Here is a 16,404-nt window from a genome sequence, read left to right as displayed (position 1 = left end):
TCCATTTATGATTAAAAAAAAAACCCAGAAAGTAGGCACTACCTACCTATTATGTTGAGGGAACTACCTCAACATAATAAAGGCCATATATGAGAAACTCACAGCCAACATCATTCTCAATGGTGAAAAACTGAAACCATTTCCACTAAGATCTGGAACAAGAAAAGGTTGCTCACTCTCACCACTATTATTCAATTAGGGAGGGTGGGAGGGAGGGAGATGCAAGAGGGAAGAGATATGGGAACATATGTATATGTATAACTGATTCACTTTGTTATAAATCAGAAACTAACACACAATTGTAAAGCCATTATACCCCAATAAAAATGTTAAAAAAAAAAATAGAATGTGAGGTGTTTATGTGAGTATGTGTGAGCTAAGAGAGGGAGAAGAGAGAGAAAGGGAAAAAAAATATAAGATATACATCAAAATATTAATGGCAGTTATTTTTAGGTGATGGGATGTAGTAATTTTATTTTCTTCTTAAAAATAAACTTTTTAAAACAGTCTGTTTTCAGTCGATCTTTGACTTCACAATTTATTTTTTATTTTGCATAATGATGGGGTGAAACTTTGTGTTACACAGGTCAAGTCAATGCTAAGTTCTGAATCCCCCTAGCTTCAGTTCTGACTTTCAGACTTTCTACAGTCACCTGATTTCTGCATATCCTCACCATCATTATCATCATAATTTGCATTGCTTTATAGTTTACAAAACTCTTCTTCTGTATTGTTTCATTTTTCCATTGGGAAAACAAAGGAAAAACTTTAATGACTTAACAAGAGTTACGCTGTAAAAAACTTCCAACAATATTTAGAGCTTAACTCTTCACACAACATTGCTGTTCAGAGTTTTAGTTTCTATAGGCAGTTAAATATATCTTAATGCTTTCCTTTAGTTGATAGTTTTCTATTGGGTCATAAAATTTTAATTTTTTATTTATAAATTTTTAAAATTTTCTTTTGAACCAGATACATAGTAAACACTCAATAATGCTTGGTTTTGGATGTTGTAGTTTGATGCTCTTGATTACTGGTAGTGATTTTGAATATAATGATGTTGACTGCTGTTTGAGATGATGACAGCCTTGATTTCAATTGTTATCTTGTTGCTCAACTTATTATGCTTCACTTTAACATCTTATCCACAATGTCTTTTGTGTAGTGTTTTCACCTCTGTTCTTGAAAAACGTTCTTTCTCACCAGTCTTTTAATGATTAGCTTCTCAAGATTACCTCCCAATGTTAAAAAAAATTCTATTGGAAAGGATGGAAACAAGAATAATTCACAATAAAGAAGATAAAATAGCAGTTGGATCTACTTTGTTGGATGCTCAGAATTAAAAGATGAAATTAAACAGCTCAGCTAGTAGTGTTTCTGTGTCAAATATAGGTCTCCTAGTAGCCATTCTCCCTTTTTTCCTAATAATTACAGAACTTTCTCTCCTGCCAAAAAAATTTCAGCGGGGCAAATGACTATCAAGTTAGAGTTGACATTTCCAAAGATGTAAGTGCAGTAATGTGCTTAATTTCCTTGTCAAATTATTAAAAGGAAATTGCTTGCTTTCACTTTCTCCTTTTCCTGATATTACCTTCTCCTTCTCCCCCTTCTTTCCTATTTCCTTTTTTCAAGACTATGAATGTGAGGATTTGGGCTACATATCCAGGGAAAAGTCAAGCCCATCACAGAAACCTCAGTCCTAAGATTCTGGGCCATCAAACCTATGCCAGTATCTGCTTAACTAACACTTCTTGTTACATGAGAAAATTACCATCCAAAATCTGTTTAACCATTATATAGATAACTTTTCTGTTACTCATAGCTAAACACTATTCCTAACTGATTCATGAAAGAGCAAAGAGAAGGTAACTCTCACTGAGGAAAAAGAGACAAGATAAACTTCCTTCAGCAGAAACAGATTTTGCTACCTATTATTTATCTATTGGTATTATAAACATGCTGTATAACAAATGACAATAAAGCCTCAGTGGCATTAAATAGGAAACATTTATTGCTTATGAATCTGGAGCCTACTGGAAGTTGGCTAGGTGGCTCTGCTAATCTTGGTTGGGCTTGCTCACATATCCAAGAATGGGCTGTTTCTTGGCTGATCTAGGATGCCTCATATGGGTTGGCTTCGGTGAGTCTCTACCTGTTTACCATCCTCCAACACAATAGCGCTGGAATGTTCTCATGTTAGTTGCAGAGATACAAGAGCAAGGGTAAACTCAAGTGCTCAAGCACTTTTAAAGTCTCTATTTGCTAACAACTCATGAGCCTAAGCAAATCAAGTGGCCAGACCCAGATTGAAGGACTAAAATAGAATAGCCACGGACTTCCCTGGTGGTCTGGTGGTTAAGACTCCATGCTTTCACTGCAGGCGATGCAGGTTCAATCCCCTGGTCGGGAAACTAAGATCCCACATGCCATGTGGTGCAGCCAAAATAAAAAAAGAATAGCCAGGACACAAATTACAGCACTATGTTAGGATAAAGAATTTGTTCACTTAGGAAAGAAGGTAGTAACTCAGGTTATCTCTACACTGGTTATTTTGGGGAAGTTAGGGATAGGTACCACTATCCCCCCTGAAGTTACTAACTGCCAGAAATTTTAAAACAGCTGAGATCAAACATCTACAAAGATAGATATGATCACCTTAGGACATGGCAATTAAGTTAAGACACTTTTGATTGCAATTATCAGAAATTCCACTTCCAATATCTTAACTAATAACACATTAAAGAAGTGGAAATATAGTAGAGTAGATAATCTGAAAGATCTTCTACCTAAAAACGTCTAGAAATGCCTAAATTCTAGATTAAAACAACAACATCTTTCAGATGCGTGACTGAGCTCAAAGAGAGGAAGAGGAAAAAAGCAGAGAAGGCAAAAACTAGGGGAGTGAGTGAGTGCTGAAGTCACAGTCACCTTTGGGGCATTTACCAATCTCAGAAGACAAGACACTTGTTTTTTTGTTTGTTTTTTTTTGTGTTTTTTTGCGGTATGCGGGCCTCTCACTGCTGTGGCCTCTCCCGCCGCGGAGCACAGGCTCCGGACATGCAGGCCCAGCAGCCATGGCCCACGGGCCCAGCAGCTCCGCGGCACATGGGATCCTCCAGGACCAGGGCACAAACCCGTGTCCCCTACATCGGCACGTGGACTCCCAACCACTGCACCACCAGGGAAGCCTGACACTTGTTTCTAAATGGCTACATGGGACCAGGGAATAAAGCTTTGGGCTCAAATGCCGTATAGTTGAATTTAAGCCTCAGTTTAAAGCCGAGACCCTACATGTCCTATATGTTCAGTGAAAGAGTGGATTAGAAAATAGGCAATTCTGTCAAAAAGAGATAGCAAAGACTATCTGAGTGGAAAGTAGAGTAATCTAAAATTCCTAACCACAGCCTTTCATCAATCATGTGGTAGGTAGAATAATGTCTCCCCCAAACCCCCAAGATAGCCATGTCCTAATCCCTGAAACCTGTGAATATGTTACCTTAAATGGCAAAAGGGACTCTGCAGATGTGGTTAAGTTAAGGATCTTGAGGTGGAAAAATCCTCAATTATCCAGGTGGATCCAATGTAATCACAATTTCCTTATAAGGAGGAGACAAGAAGGAGCATCAGAGCGGTATTTGACATTTGGTTTGTTTCACTTAACATAATGCCCTCCAAGTCCATCCATGTTGCTGCAAATGGCAAAATTTCATTCTTTTTTATGGCTGAGTAATATTCCATTGTATGTGGAATCCACATCTTCTTCACCCATTCATCTGTTGGTGGACACTTAGGTTGCTTCCATATCTTGGCAATTGTAAGTAATGCTACTGTGAACATCAGGATGTATGTATCTTTTTGAATTAGTGTTTTTGGTTTCTTTTTGGATACATACCCAGCATTGGAATTGCTGGATCATATGGTAGTTCTACTTTTAGTTTTTTGAGAAACCTCCATACTGCTTTCCATAATGACTCTACAAATTTATATTTCCCACCAACAGTGTGCAGTTTCCTTTTCCTCCACATCCTCATCAATATTTGTTATTTGTGATCTTTTTGATGATAGCCATTCTGACAGATGTGAGGTGATATATTTTTGTGGTTTTAATTTGCATTTATCTGATGATTAATGATGTTGAGCATCTTTTCATGTGCCTTTTGGCCATCTGTATGTCTTCCTTGGAAAAATGTCTATTCAGGTCTTCTGCCCATTTTTTAATCAGGATGTTTTTGTTTTTGTTTTCATTTGAGTTGTATGAACTGCTTATATATTTTGGATATTAACCTCTTATCAGATATAATGTTTGCAAATATCTTGTCCCATTCAGTAGATTGCTTTTTGTTTTGATGATTGCTTCCTTTGTTGTACAGAAGCTTTTTAGTTTGATTAAGTCCCATTTGTTTATTTTTGCTTTTATTTCCTTCATTTTAGGAGACAGATCCAAAGAAATATTGCTACAGTTTATGTCAGAGAGTGTTCTGCTTGTGTTTTCTTCCAGGAGTTTTACAGTTTCTGGTTTTACATTTAAGTTTTTAATCCATTTTGTGTTTATTTTTGTACATCGTGTTTGTTAGAGAATGTTCTGATTTCATTCTTTTACATGTAGCTGTCCAGTTTTCCCAGCACCACTTATTGAAGAGACTGTCTTTTCTCCACTGTATATTCTTGCATCCTGTGTTGTAGATTAATTGACCATAAGTGTGTGGGTTTATTTCTTGGGTCTCCGTTCTTTTCCATTGATCTATGTGTCTGTTTTTGTGCCAATACCATACTGCTTTGATTACTGTAGCTTTGTAGTATATCAGAAAAGCATGGAATATCTTTCCATTTATTTGTATTTATTTCTTCCATTTCTTTTATCAATTTGTGTCTTCTTCTATATCTTCAGTGTAGAGGTCTTTCACTTATTTGGTTAAATTTGTTCCTAGGTATTTTATTCCTTTGATGCAAGTATAAATGGGATTGTTTTCTTATTTCCTCTTTGCAATAGTTCTTTTTAGTGTATAGACAAGCAACTTTTTTTTGTAAATTGATTTCATATCCTTCAATTTTACTGAATTTATTTATTAGTTCTAACAGATTTTCTGTTTTGTTTAGTTTAGTTTTGTTTTGTGTAGTGTCTTTAACGTTTTCTACCTATAATATCATGTCATCTGCAAACAGAGACAGTTTTACTTCTTCCTTTCAAATTTGGATGTCTTTTTTTTTTTTTCCCTTTTTGCCTAATTGCTCAGTCTAGGACTTCCAGTACTATGTTTAATAAAAGAGGCAAGAATGGGTATCCTTGCCAGGTTCCTTATCTTAGAGGAAAAACTTTTAGGTTTTCACTACTGAGCATGGTATTAGCTGTGGGCTTCTCATATATGGCCTTAATATGCTTAGTTACATTCCCTCTATACCCAGTTTTTTTTTTTTTTTGAGTTTTTTTTTTTAATCAGGAGTGGATGTTGAATTTTGACAAATGCTTTTTCTGCATCTATTGAGACAACCATATAAATGTTATCTTTCATTTTGTTAATGTGGTATATCACGTTAATTGATTTGTGGATGTTGAACCATCTTTGCATCTCTGGAATAAATCCCACTTGATCATGGTATATGGTTCTTTTAAGTATTGTTTAGTTTAGTTAATATTTTAATAAATTTTTGCATCTAGGTTGATCAGAGATATTGGCCTGTAATTAAATTTCCTTGTACCGTCCTTGTCTGGCTTTGGTATCAAGTAATACTGGCCTTGTAAAATGAGATTGGAAGTGTTTCCTGGTCTTCATTTTTTTTGGAAGATTTTGAAAATGATTAATATTAATTGTTCTTTAAATGTTTGGTAGAATTCACCAGTGAAGTCATCTGGTCATGGACTTCTATTTTCTGAGAGGTTTTGATTACTAACTCAATCTCCTTATTAGTAATTGGACTTTTAGATTTTCTATTTCTTTATGGTTTAATCTTGATATGTTGTACGTCTCTAGGAATTTGTCAATTTCTTCTAGGCTGTTCAATTTGTTTGTATATGACTGTTCAGAGTAATCTCTATAATCTTCAAACTTGTGGGGATCAATTATGTTAATTTTCATTTATAATTTTATTTATTTGAGTTTTTCTTCTTTTTCTTGGTAAATCTATCAAAAGTTTGTCTACATTTTTAATCTTTTTTAAAAAATAACACTTAGTTTCCTTGATCTTTTCTATTATCTGTTTAGTCTCTATTTCCACTCTGATCTTTGTTATTTCCCTCTTGCTACTACTAACTTTGGGTTTAGTTTGTTCTTTTTCTAGTTCCTTGAGGTAGAATGGTAGTTTGTTTATATAGGTTTTTTTTCTTAATGTAGGCATTTATTGCTATAAACTTCCCTCTTAGAACTTCTTTCATTGCATCCCAAAGTTTTGGTATGCTGTATTTTCATTTTCATATGCCTCAAGATAGTTTTAGCTTCTCTTTTATTTCTCTTTGACTCATTGGTTATTCAGGAGCATGTTGTTTAATCTCTGCATGTTTGTGAATTTTATAGTTTTCCTCTTGTAATTGATTTCTAGTTGCATACTGTTTTGGTCAGAAAAGGTGCTGGATATGACATCAATCTTAAATTTATTAAGATTTATTTTGTGGCCTAAAATATAATCTATCCTGAAAAATATTCCTTGTGTGCTTGTGAAGAATGTATATTCTGTTGCTGTTAGATGTGATGGTCTGTAAATATCTTTTGGTCCATCTGATCTAAAGTGTAGCTTATTTATTTTAAATAAATTTATTTATTTATTTATTTTTGGCTGTGTTGAGTCTTCATTGCTTCACACAGACTTTCTCTAGTTGCAGTGAGCAGGGGCTACTCTTTGTTGTGGTGTGCATGCTTCTCACTGCAGTGGCTTATCTTGTTGTGGGGCATGGGCTCTAGGTGCATGGGCTTCAGTAGTTGTGGCTCAGGGGATCTAGAGCACAGGCTCAGTAGTTGTGGTGCATGGGTTTAGTTGCTCCATGGCATGTGGGATCTTCCCAGACCAGGGCTTCAACCCGTGTTCCCTGCATTGGCAGGTGGATTCTTAACCACTGTGCCACGAGGGAAGTCCCTAAAATGTAGTTTAAACTCAATGTTTCCTTATTGATTTTTCTGTCTGGAAAAATTGATTTTTCTGTCTCTATTGTTGATAGCTACCTTCACTTTTTAAAATTCTTTTTTCTTTTTTCCCCTCTGATTGGATAATTCAACTGTCCTGTCTTTGAGTTTACTGATCCTTTCTTCTGCTTGATCTAGTCTTCTAGATCTAGTCTTCTATTGAACCCTTCTATTTAAATTTTCAATTCAGTTATCATATATTTCAGTTCTTAAATATTTTCTATCTCTTCATCAAAATTCTCACTTTGTTCATGCATTACTCTCCTGACCTAAGTGAGCAACTTTACAACTATTATTTTGAACTCTCTATCAGGTAAATTGCTTATCTTTGTTTCATTAAGATATACTTTTGTAGATTTATCTTGTTCTTTTATTTGGGATATATTTCTTTTTTTTCTTCATTTTCCTCAACTCTCTGTGTTGGTTTCTATACATCAGATAAAAACGCCACCTCTCCCCATCTCGACAGAGTGGTCCTGTGTAGGAGATGAACTTTGTCTATCAGTCCAGCCAAATCTCCTGATTACCTCTCAAATCTTTGATTGTCCAAGCTTATTCTTAGTACCTCCCCATACCTGAGGGTGTACCAAGACCCATTAGCATCCCAAAGGAAAGATTACATTCAGCACCTAGATGCAGGCTGATTGGAAATCACATCCTCTGACAGCAACTGAGAAAGTATATAGTTAAGCCCCTTCCAAGGAAGAAGAAATTGAGAGATAGTTGATTTTGTCTGTTTTCTCTGTGCTGGGTCCAAGTGTATAGCTGCAGAGGGGTTCTCCTGCACCTGTTAAGAACTGCTCCTTTGCTATAGTACTATGGGACTTGTGAATTCAAACCCCATTGGTTATGAGAGCCAGGCAATCCAGAGGCCCATCCCTCAGGCAGCAGCCACAAGATTTGAGGTGTCAGATATGTGTACAAGCTCTTTCCAGGGAGATACTTGTGACTTTGGAGTGGGATGGAGGGAAAAGAGTGTCCAGCATCTTCCACAGAAACTGGAGAGGACCATAGCCAGCTCCCAGATGCATGCTATATTAGAAGCCTGACCCGTAGCCTCATGAGCTGCTTCTTTTTCCGGTAGTGGATCTTGGCCTTCTCCTTTCTCTTCTCCTCCAGTGTAGCCGTTACTGCCTGGTACTTCCAGCCAACCTCATGAGCCAGGCACCCTAGGTAGGCAAACTTCCGTGTAGGTTTCAGACGCACAACCTTGAGGGCGGCAGGAACCACCATCCACTTTTTCTTGTCATAGGGTGGCGGGATCCCATCAAACACTTTGAGGCAGTCCAGAGCGGCCTGGCCTCGTTTGGTCTTGTGGGGCAGCATGCCTCGCACTGTTCACCAGAAGATGCGGCTGGGGGCTCGGAAGTGGTAGGGGTCACGGGAGGGGTTGGTATTCATCCGCTTGCAGAGGAATGCCAGGTACTTCCACTTGTTTCTATAGAAATTGCCAGAAATGTTGATGCCCTCACAGCGCACAACCACCGCCTCTCGACCCAGAAGCACCTGCTTAGCCACGATGGCCGCCAAGCGGCCCAGGAGATGGCCTCGGCCATCGAGAACCAGGACCTGTCCCTCCGCCATCTTCGGCAGTCGCCTGGGAAAAGTATTCAGATAGAACTTTCTCAGGGAAAGACTAGAAGCAATTTTGCCTGCTTCCTTTCTGTTGAACCCTGGGGAGACAGCCATGATGTGTGCCTGCACCTGCTAACAACTCTTTCTTTGCTATAGTTTTGTGGGTCTTGCAGATGCAAACCTTGTTGGCTTTCAGAGCTAGGTGTTTTGGGAGCCTGTCATTCAAGTTGGAGTCTTAAAAGTTGGGGCCCTAAATATGGGGTCCAAACTTTAATTCCTCAGGTAGAAGTTTGGAATTGGGAATTTCCTCCCAATTGTATGACACTGTGTTGAGCATGGGGCTTATGACAAACATGTCTCACTCTGCTTTCCTACCTGTTTTGCTATGGGTATTTTCTTATTCACCCAATATGTAGGAGTCACACAGCTTGCTTCTGGATTTCTTTCAGAGGTAATTGCTCTCTGTGTAGTAGCAGAACATTCATTGTGTCCATGGGAGAAGTGGGGTTAGAAGCCTCCTTTGTCATCATCTCGGCTGAACCCTCTTTCCCTCAGTCTTCTTTTAAAGTAGTTTTACTTATATCTCATTTTATTGACATTATCTGTTTGTACTCAACCTCCCTAATTGGACTCTAAATAACATGAAGGCAAGGAGTGTACCTTCATAATTTCCAGTCTGCATTACCAAATTAGCACAGAATACATGGTCAATAAATGAACAAAGACATAAACCAAATGGAACCAGGAAGCCTAGTAATTATGTAGGTAAATAGGTCCCTTCCTTCTGAACCTTCAGGCATGATATCTGGAAAACAGTTTGAGCAAGACAAATTTGAAATGAGTGAATTAGAGCCATGGTTGCCAAGAAAGCCTTTTATGATTGGAAGGGAACCACCAAACAATTTATGTAGGCTCAAGGAGTCACTCTGAGAAATAGTTCTGTTTCTTCTTCCATTTTATAAGAAAAATAGTAGGAAATAAAGATGAAGAGGAACTTTGAAATAAAACCTTATAAAGCAAAAAGCGATGCCCCTCCCATCTTTTAACTATTGTTCACAAGTCACTTAAAAGTCCTAAGAAGGTAAATTAATATCTTCTCTTCTCACAGGTTATGAACAGGGAAGTAAGACTGGACTAGAGCCACCTATCAACAGACCCTGAAGCCCAGGTTCTGGAGCAGTCCACATTCCCCACAGTGCTTCTGGCCTTAAGCAAAAATTCACCTTGATATGAGGCTCAGACAATAAATAAAATAACCTATGTGGAACTGGAGCTGGAGTTTATATATATTTTTAAAATCTTTATCTTCACTTAAATTTTATTCAATGCAAGTAATTTATTTCTTTACTATTCACATGTCTATTTTAAAATATGGCTAAGGAGTAGGATTGTGTGGTCGACAGTTCCTCTGTCTGTGGTCTGCATGTGAAGAATCTTGACTGGTTAGTCATTGTTGAGAGTTTTGCTAGACTACTCGATAATATTGCTGCCCCAGCATCCATTTTGTGTGGCCAAGCAGCCTGCAGGGGACTTGAACTGACTGGCCCCCGTCCTGTGAGTGCATGCCTTAGATAACACCATTACAGTCATAAGTAAATGTAAGATCCTGATATGACTACCCCAGCCACCTTTGGATAATTACTCTCCCCTGCCTGCCAAGGCCTTCTCCTTGTGCACCCCTTAAATAAGAGGCCCCACAAAGCTCACCAAAATCCCACTCTTTTTGGTTTGAATTAACCAATCTGGACTTAGCCAGGGAACACCAACGTATTCCACCTGTAGACCCTAATAAAAACATATGCCCCAGGTCCTGCCATGCTCTCTCTGCCTGTACCCTGCCTTGACCTCCTCTCATTGCCCCATGAGGCATGCAGTGCACCTCCTCCAGGACCTGTGAGTAATAAACTTCTCTATTTCAATTCCTTTTCTTGAACTATGGCTCAGCAACCAGATACCCAGGGCTCTACTTAACAAATGCTCATTTAACAAAGTCACAATTGTCACACAAGTACCATTTTCCCCCTGAGGGCAAAGTCCCTAAAGAAAATAACCAGTCCTTAAAGGGGCTGAAAATCTAATCACTTAGAATAACTGTAAACTTCGTGGTAACACTATAGATTTTTGTTTTCATTATTTCCTGCAAATAGTTATTATCTACTATGTGCCAGTTATTATCTACTGTGTGGAGACACACAGAGTATCTGCACTGGATATAGTAGCAGACAAGATAGAAATATCCCTGCTCTTGTAGGATTATAGTCTTAAGGGGGAGATGGTCAACAACCAAGTAAACAAGTAAAATGAAATAAAATAGTGATACCTGACACAAAGAAATAAAAACAGGGCATAGTCTAGACAGAGTCAACAATTACAAAGTCTCTGAGATAGAAGGGGGCTTCAGGTTCTTAAGGGCTGCGGACAAGGGAGTAAAAGAGAAGATGTAATAGGCAAACATACAGTGAACTTTCCATTATATCCACAAAGTCACCTTTCCAATCATCTTGAATAACTGAACTTAACACATTAGGCTTAAACATGCTATTATTTTAACACTTTTTATTTTCTTTTTAGAAATTTTCATATTTTTTAGACTTACAGTATGTAGACATTATAATTTAAATTCTTCTTGAAGCCAAAGGAACAGAGTTATAATTGCTTGTTGCACTGTGGTATATGGCTTGAGAGTCCAAAGTGTTTAGCTGGACTATGTACCAGCTGCAGAACATATCTGAAACTTGTATTCTTAAATAAATTTGCATCAGTGGCTTGGTTTCCAAAAAATAAATATCTTTTCTTTTTAAGAGTAAAAAATGGTTTCACAACCTCTTAGAAATTGAGAAGTAGCCTTTCTGAAAAATAACTAATTGGCTTAATTACTGAATCAGGCTTCTCCTAAATGACTTTGCTCTAAATAAAATAATCTTTGCTGTTTTTTTTAGGTATAATTTGCCATTAAAATTTTTTTAGCATCAGTAACTGCTTCCATTACCTAGTCAGCCTCAATTCAGGTTTTAGAGCCCTTCCTTTAACTTAACAGGGCTACAATATCATTTTGTGAAGGTTGGAGGAAGGGGCTTGATAAAAATAGCAAGAACACTTTATATGAAGTCAGATTTTTGCTCACATATTTATTCATTCATTGATTTATAAATATTATTAGAAATCTTACTATGTGCCAGGCTCTGAGGTAGATAGAGTAATGGCTGAAATAGACATGCTCTGTCTTCATGGAGCTTTTAGTCCATTTCCAGTTCCCTCCCATTCTTCTGGCTGGGTAATTCTGAACAAGTCATATCACCTCTAAAAGCCTGGATTTCCTCATGAGTAAAATAAGCAATATGTAAGAAGGGTTGTGAGGAATATAGATAATAGCATAGGCTTAGCACAATGTCTGGCATATGGTGGTTACTTAGTAGATTTCAATAAGGACATCCTACCCAGAGGCCTCATGTTTTCAGATAGTTCATTAGAGGAAAATATTTCAGTTCTAAAGAACAAATGAGGTAGTTTCAATTCATTGATTATTTTATTACTGTTTCATTTGTTACACTTATTGGATAGCGGTATTAATATGTTAGTTTGAGCTAATAGCTCTCCAGCTTGTTAATGTCTATCAGTGAATGATAACTTTAATTCCATAAGGTTTCCACTCACAAATGTACACTTCCCAGAACAGGACTAGCCTTGCTTACTATTTTTAATCAATAACAAGAATCCAAGACGACACAAGTTCTTTAGAATCCTAATTAATGGCTTTGGTGATAAATGTTTACTATCACAGATACTTGCTTCAGTTTCCACCAAATCTACACAATAAAGATGTACACAGTAATTTTTCTTCCTGAGGATAGAAAAAAATTGAATATTTCCTTCAAAATGTTACTTTAATCCATTCTACCAAAACATAACATAATGATACATTTTCAATAGCTCTTTACAAATTAAAGCTCTTTACAAAGGTCATATAAATACAGAGTCATTATTAAAGTAGAAGCTTAACACAAAGCAAGGGGAAAAATATATTTCCTCTAAGGTAACTTGGTTTCATATTATTTCAAAAATAACAACAATTCCCCACAAATGTCACTTGGGAAATGCCCATGAGCACCAATATCAGAGGAGGTTATGGCTTTGCCCACAGAGGGACGTAAGTTTACACAGAGGAAGGAGGTTGAAAGATGGGGCCAAAAGTCAACTGGCCTCCTAAGGTTCATGTGGAAAGACATCTCCAACTTTGTTTTTGTCAATTGCACAGGGAGGTGTATTTTTGGATAAAAGCAGGATTCCAGCGGTCTAGCCCAGTTCTATGAATCAAGGGGAGATTTACGTGCATTGTCTCTGTGGCCTGACTCCCCAAATTTGGTGTGGACCCCTCTGAGGCACTGACAGGTAGAGCTTATCTATTCTGCTGGTGTATGCTTCAGTTTTCCCTGTTTTAAATCTGTCCTTTACTAGATGAGGTCAGAGATACAATTTCCTGGCATACTAAATCAGTTATCAGTTTAGTGAGAAAATCAAATTATTTGTCTGTCTGGTAGACCAACTGTTCAGCTGAATTAACCAGCAGCTGGCAAGAGACAACAGCCCTTATCAATAAGCCAAATGTTGGCTGACTTGATTGGTTAATTCATTGACCACTGAATTCAGCTAAGAGAATGGCTCTTTTTCAGATAGCACCTGAGTCATTTCATGTCTTTCCTTGATTTTTGTTAGTGGAAGATATAAAACCACTGATTATTTACTGAGTATTTGTATTTTTACTTTGCTTTGTGATAAGTCTCTTCTCTTTCCCACAAGCTTGCTTTATGTGTGTGTCCTGAGGGAATGGAATGTGTCCCAATTAGGAAAAACACTGGAAAAATGTTTTTTTTTCCAATGGAAAAAAAACATGGAAGGGATGTTAAAAATCATCAAATCCAAATAACTCTCCAATGCTTTAGTCTCTTTGTCTTTATAATTTGTCCTCTCAGTGTCTCCAATGAAGGGAAGCAGATGCTTTTCTTTTAGCATAAGAGCTCATCTACCTATAGATAGCACTAAATGGGCTGGCATACTTGGGAGGAAGGAGGGAGTGGAAGAGAAAGAGATGAAGAAGAGAGGAGGGGTGGAATGTGCTACAATTTATTGAGCCCTTATTCTGGACCCAGCTCTGTGCAGACATGAATCACAGACATATCATGTGATTTGGGGTTGTGGGTCTAGAGTCCAGCAGTGTTCATGAGCAGAGTTAACACAGGAGCGTGTTAGCAGAGTCCACATCTCTACCTTTTTTAATAATATCCTTTTTTGATTTCCTCGCTTCTGTGAGGGAGATAGAGGGAGAGATAGTAGTTGTATATTACGGACAGAGGTGGGGGATTAATATCATCAACCTCTCTGCTTAAAAGCTTCATCTTCTCAGACCTAGAGGCAGCAGAGTTGCTCTTCCCTGAAAGGTTATAAAATGGTTTCGCTCACATATATTCGTGGTTGAGCAGGAATTTGAATCTAGGCCAGTTTAATTTTAGAGGCTGTGCTCTTAACCAGGCTCCACTGCCTTTCTAGTCAGTTATCTCATACCTTTCACCTGCTTTCTGTTCTCTATCATGCCTTCCTGTACTGCATCAAGATAGGGCAGCAGCCCTATAATTGCCTGGTAGAGGGAAAGTAGTAATTTCCTATGCACATATCCAAACAATGTTAGATTTATTTTTAAGGTAATAAAGAAAGGACATAAAAGTAGTAGTGTGAAAGCAAGTACAGGAGACAGGTAGAGAAGGATGTTGGAGTTTGTAACCCTTTATGGAATTGTTCCCTCACCAACTGACAAAGCAAGTCTCACCCTCCCTGAAGTTAAAACTTGGATGAGAGGCTTCCTTGTGGAACCGTTCCCCTTCCCACTTCTGTGAGATAATGCAAACTAGCCATGTACCCAAGCCCCATGAGAGGCAGTGTTCATGGTTAGGAGTGAGGGATCCAGAGCAAGTCTGAATCTCACCTCTTCCACTTTCTAGCTGATGACCATGGTTAAGTTATTTAGCTTCTCTGTGACTGCATCTGGAAAGTAAAGATAATAAGAGTACTCACTACATAGGGTTGTTGTGATGATTAAGTGGGTTACATATTTTCAGCACTTAGGACCGTACCTGGGATCAAGTCCTATCATCATCATTAGCAGCAACAAGCAGTAACATCCTGGAGTTTGGTTGTATTCTGTCAGACCGAAGCCTTCTCTCTGAGATCTCAGGTTGTTATTTGCACTTTTCAGGGGATTGAGAGGAGTTCTTTCTTTGTGCCTTCTCCATGCTCCACCAAATGGGCTCAGTCTGAATCGTCAGTTGCTGGACATCTTCTGGGCACCAGGAATTTTGGTCAGCACAGATTCCAGGTTAGTTCTGTGAGCCCCTTTGAAAAGCTGGAACCAGATCTCCACAAAATGGTACCTAGGACACTGGGTCAATTTTAAAATGGGATTAATGTATTGAAGGCTTTTGTATGATAAGAGATAGAAGGACGAGCTTAACTACTCACACAATTACATGCTCACACACTGCAGGATGTGGCAAAAGAAGTGGCCACATTTCTCTGCTGCTTCCTTCTCACAGCAATCACGATGGTCCTACTGTCTAGACTAACCTTCTGTGAACCCAATGAAATTGATCACTTCTTTTGTGACTTCACCCCTCTGGTCCATCTCTCCTGCATGGACACTTCACTGACCGAGAACATGGCCTATGCCACCTCTTCTGCAGTGACTCTGATCCCATTTCCTCTCATCACAACCTCCTACTCCTTCATTCTTGCTGCTGTCCTAAGAATTCCATCTGGCACAGGCTGGCAAAAGGCCTTCTCCACCTGCTCCTCTCACCTCACCGTGATCATGGTGTTCTATGGGACACTGATTGCCACATTCCTCATGCCCTCAGCCAACTCTTCCCAACTCTTGCACAAAGGATTTTCTCTACTTTATACCATCCTAGCACCCATGTTCAACCCCATCATCTATAGCCTGAGAAACAGAGACATCCATGAAGCCCTGAAGAAGTGTTTGAGTAAGAAGCCAGGTTTCCTTAGATGATGCAAAAAGGAAAAGAACTATATTTGTTCAATGGTTCATAAACTGGATTGAGTAATTTAGAGTCAACATAAAAGGCAATTACCTAAACTATTAGCTACCAAAGACTGATGACCAGATGCCTATGAGTATGGCTGTGGACACTGCTGAATTCTGACTGAATTGGTGTCCCAGGAATGGTCTAAGCAGGTCAGATTCTGCTCCATTCTGCTCCAGGATCCTTGTGTAGAAGCTCATCTCCAAAATGAACTGGTAATGCTGGCCACTCATTTGCTCTAATACTCATTGAGGGTCTACTATGTCCGAGGCATTGTACAAAATGTAAGTGAAAAATAAACAAAAACAGAGGAAGTCCCTGCTCTCACTAAATTCACAGTCATGGGGGAAGATAAACGTTAATCAAATAACTAGTGTAAAACTACACATATAAAATTACACTTGTGATTCAAAATTAAAAATAATAAGATGACTACTACACACCTATTAGAATGGCCAAAGTCCAGAATACTGACAACACCAAATGCTGGTGAGGATACGGAGGAACAGAAACTCATTCATTGCTAGTGGGAATGTAAAACAGTACAAATGCTTTGGAAGACATTTTGGGCATTTCTTACAAAACTGAACATACTTTTACCATATGTTTGAGCAATCACACCCCTT

General features: G+C 38.3%; 1 protein-coding gene and 1 pseudogene across 1 annotated transcript; one reads left to right on the top strand and one right to left on the bottom strand.

The window, feature by feature from the left end:
* Positions 1 to 8,144: 8,144 nt before the first annotated feature.
* On the bottom strand, positions 8,145 to 8,696 carry LOC112397823 (60S ribosomal protein L13a pseudogene; annotated as a pseudogene).
* A 2,263-nt stretch (positions 8,697 to 10,959) lies between these two features.
* LOC112397822 (olfactory receptor 11A1-like) lies at positions 10,960 to 15,744 on the top strand. Its single transcript, XM_024742102.1, has 3 exons — positions 10,960 to 10,974; positions 14,935 to 15,105; positions 15,223 to 15,744. Exons 1-3 carry the CDS (start codon positions 10,960 to 10,962, stop codon positions 15,742 to 15,744), a joined length of 708 nt encoding a protein of 235 aa, XP_024597870.1.
* Positions 15,745 to 16,404: the final 660 nt, after the last annotated feature.

This window comes from Neophocaena asiaeorientalis, unplaced genomic scaffold (assembly GCF_003031525.2).
Source record: "Neophocaena asiaeorientalis asiaeorientalis breed wild unplaced genomic scaffold, Neophocaena_asiaeorientalis_V1.1 scaffold35, whole genome shotgun sequence".
NCBI classification, from domain to species: Eukaryota; Metazoa; Chordata; class Mammalia; order Artiodactyla; family Phocoenidae; genus Neophocaena; species Neophocaena asiaeorientalis.
The sequence above is the reverse complement of the archived record's forward strand: the minus strand, read 5'-3'. Positions and strand labels throughout refer to the sequence as shown.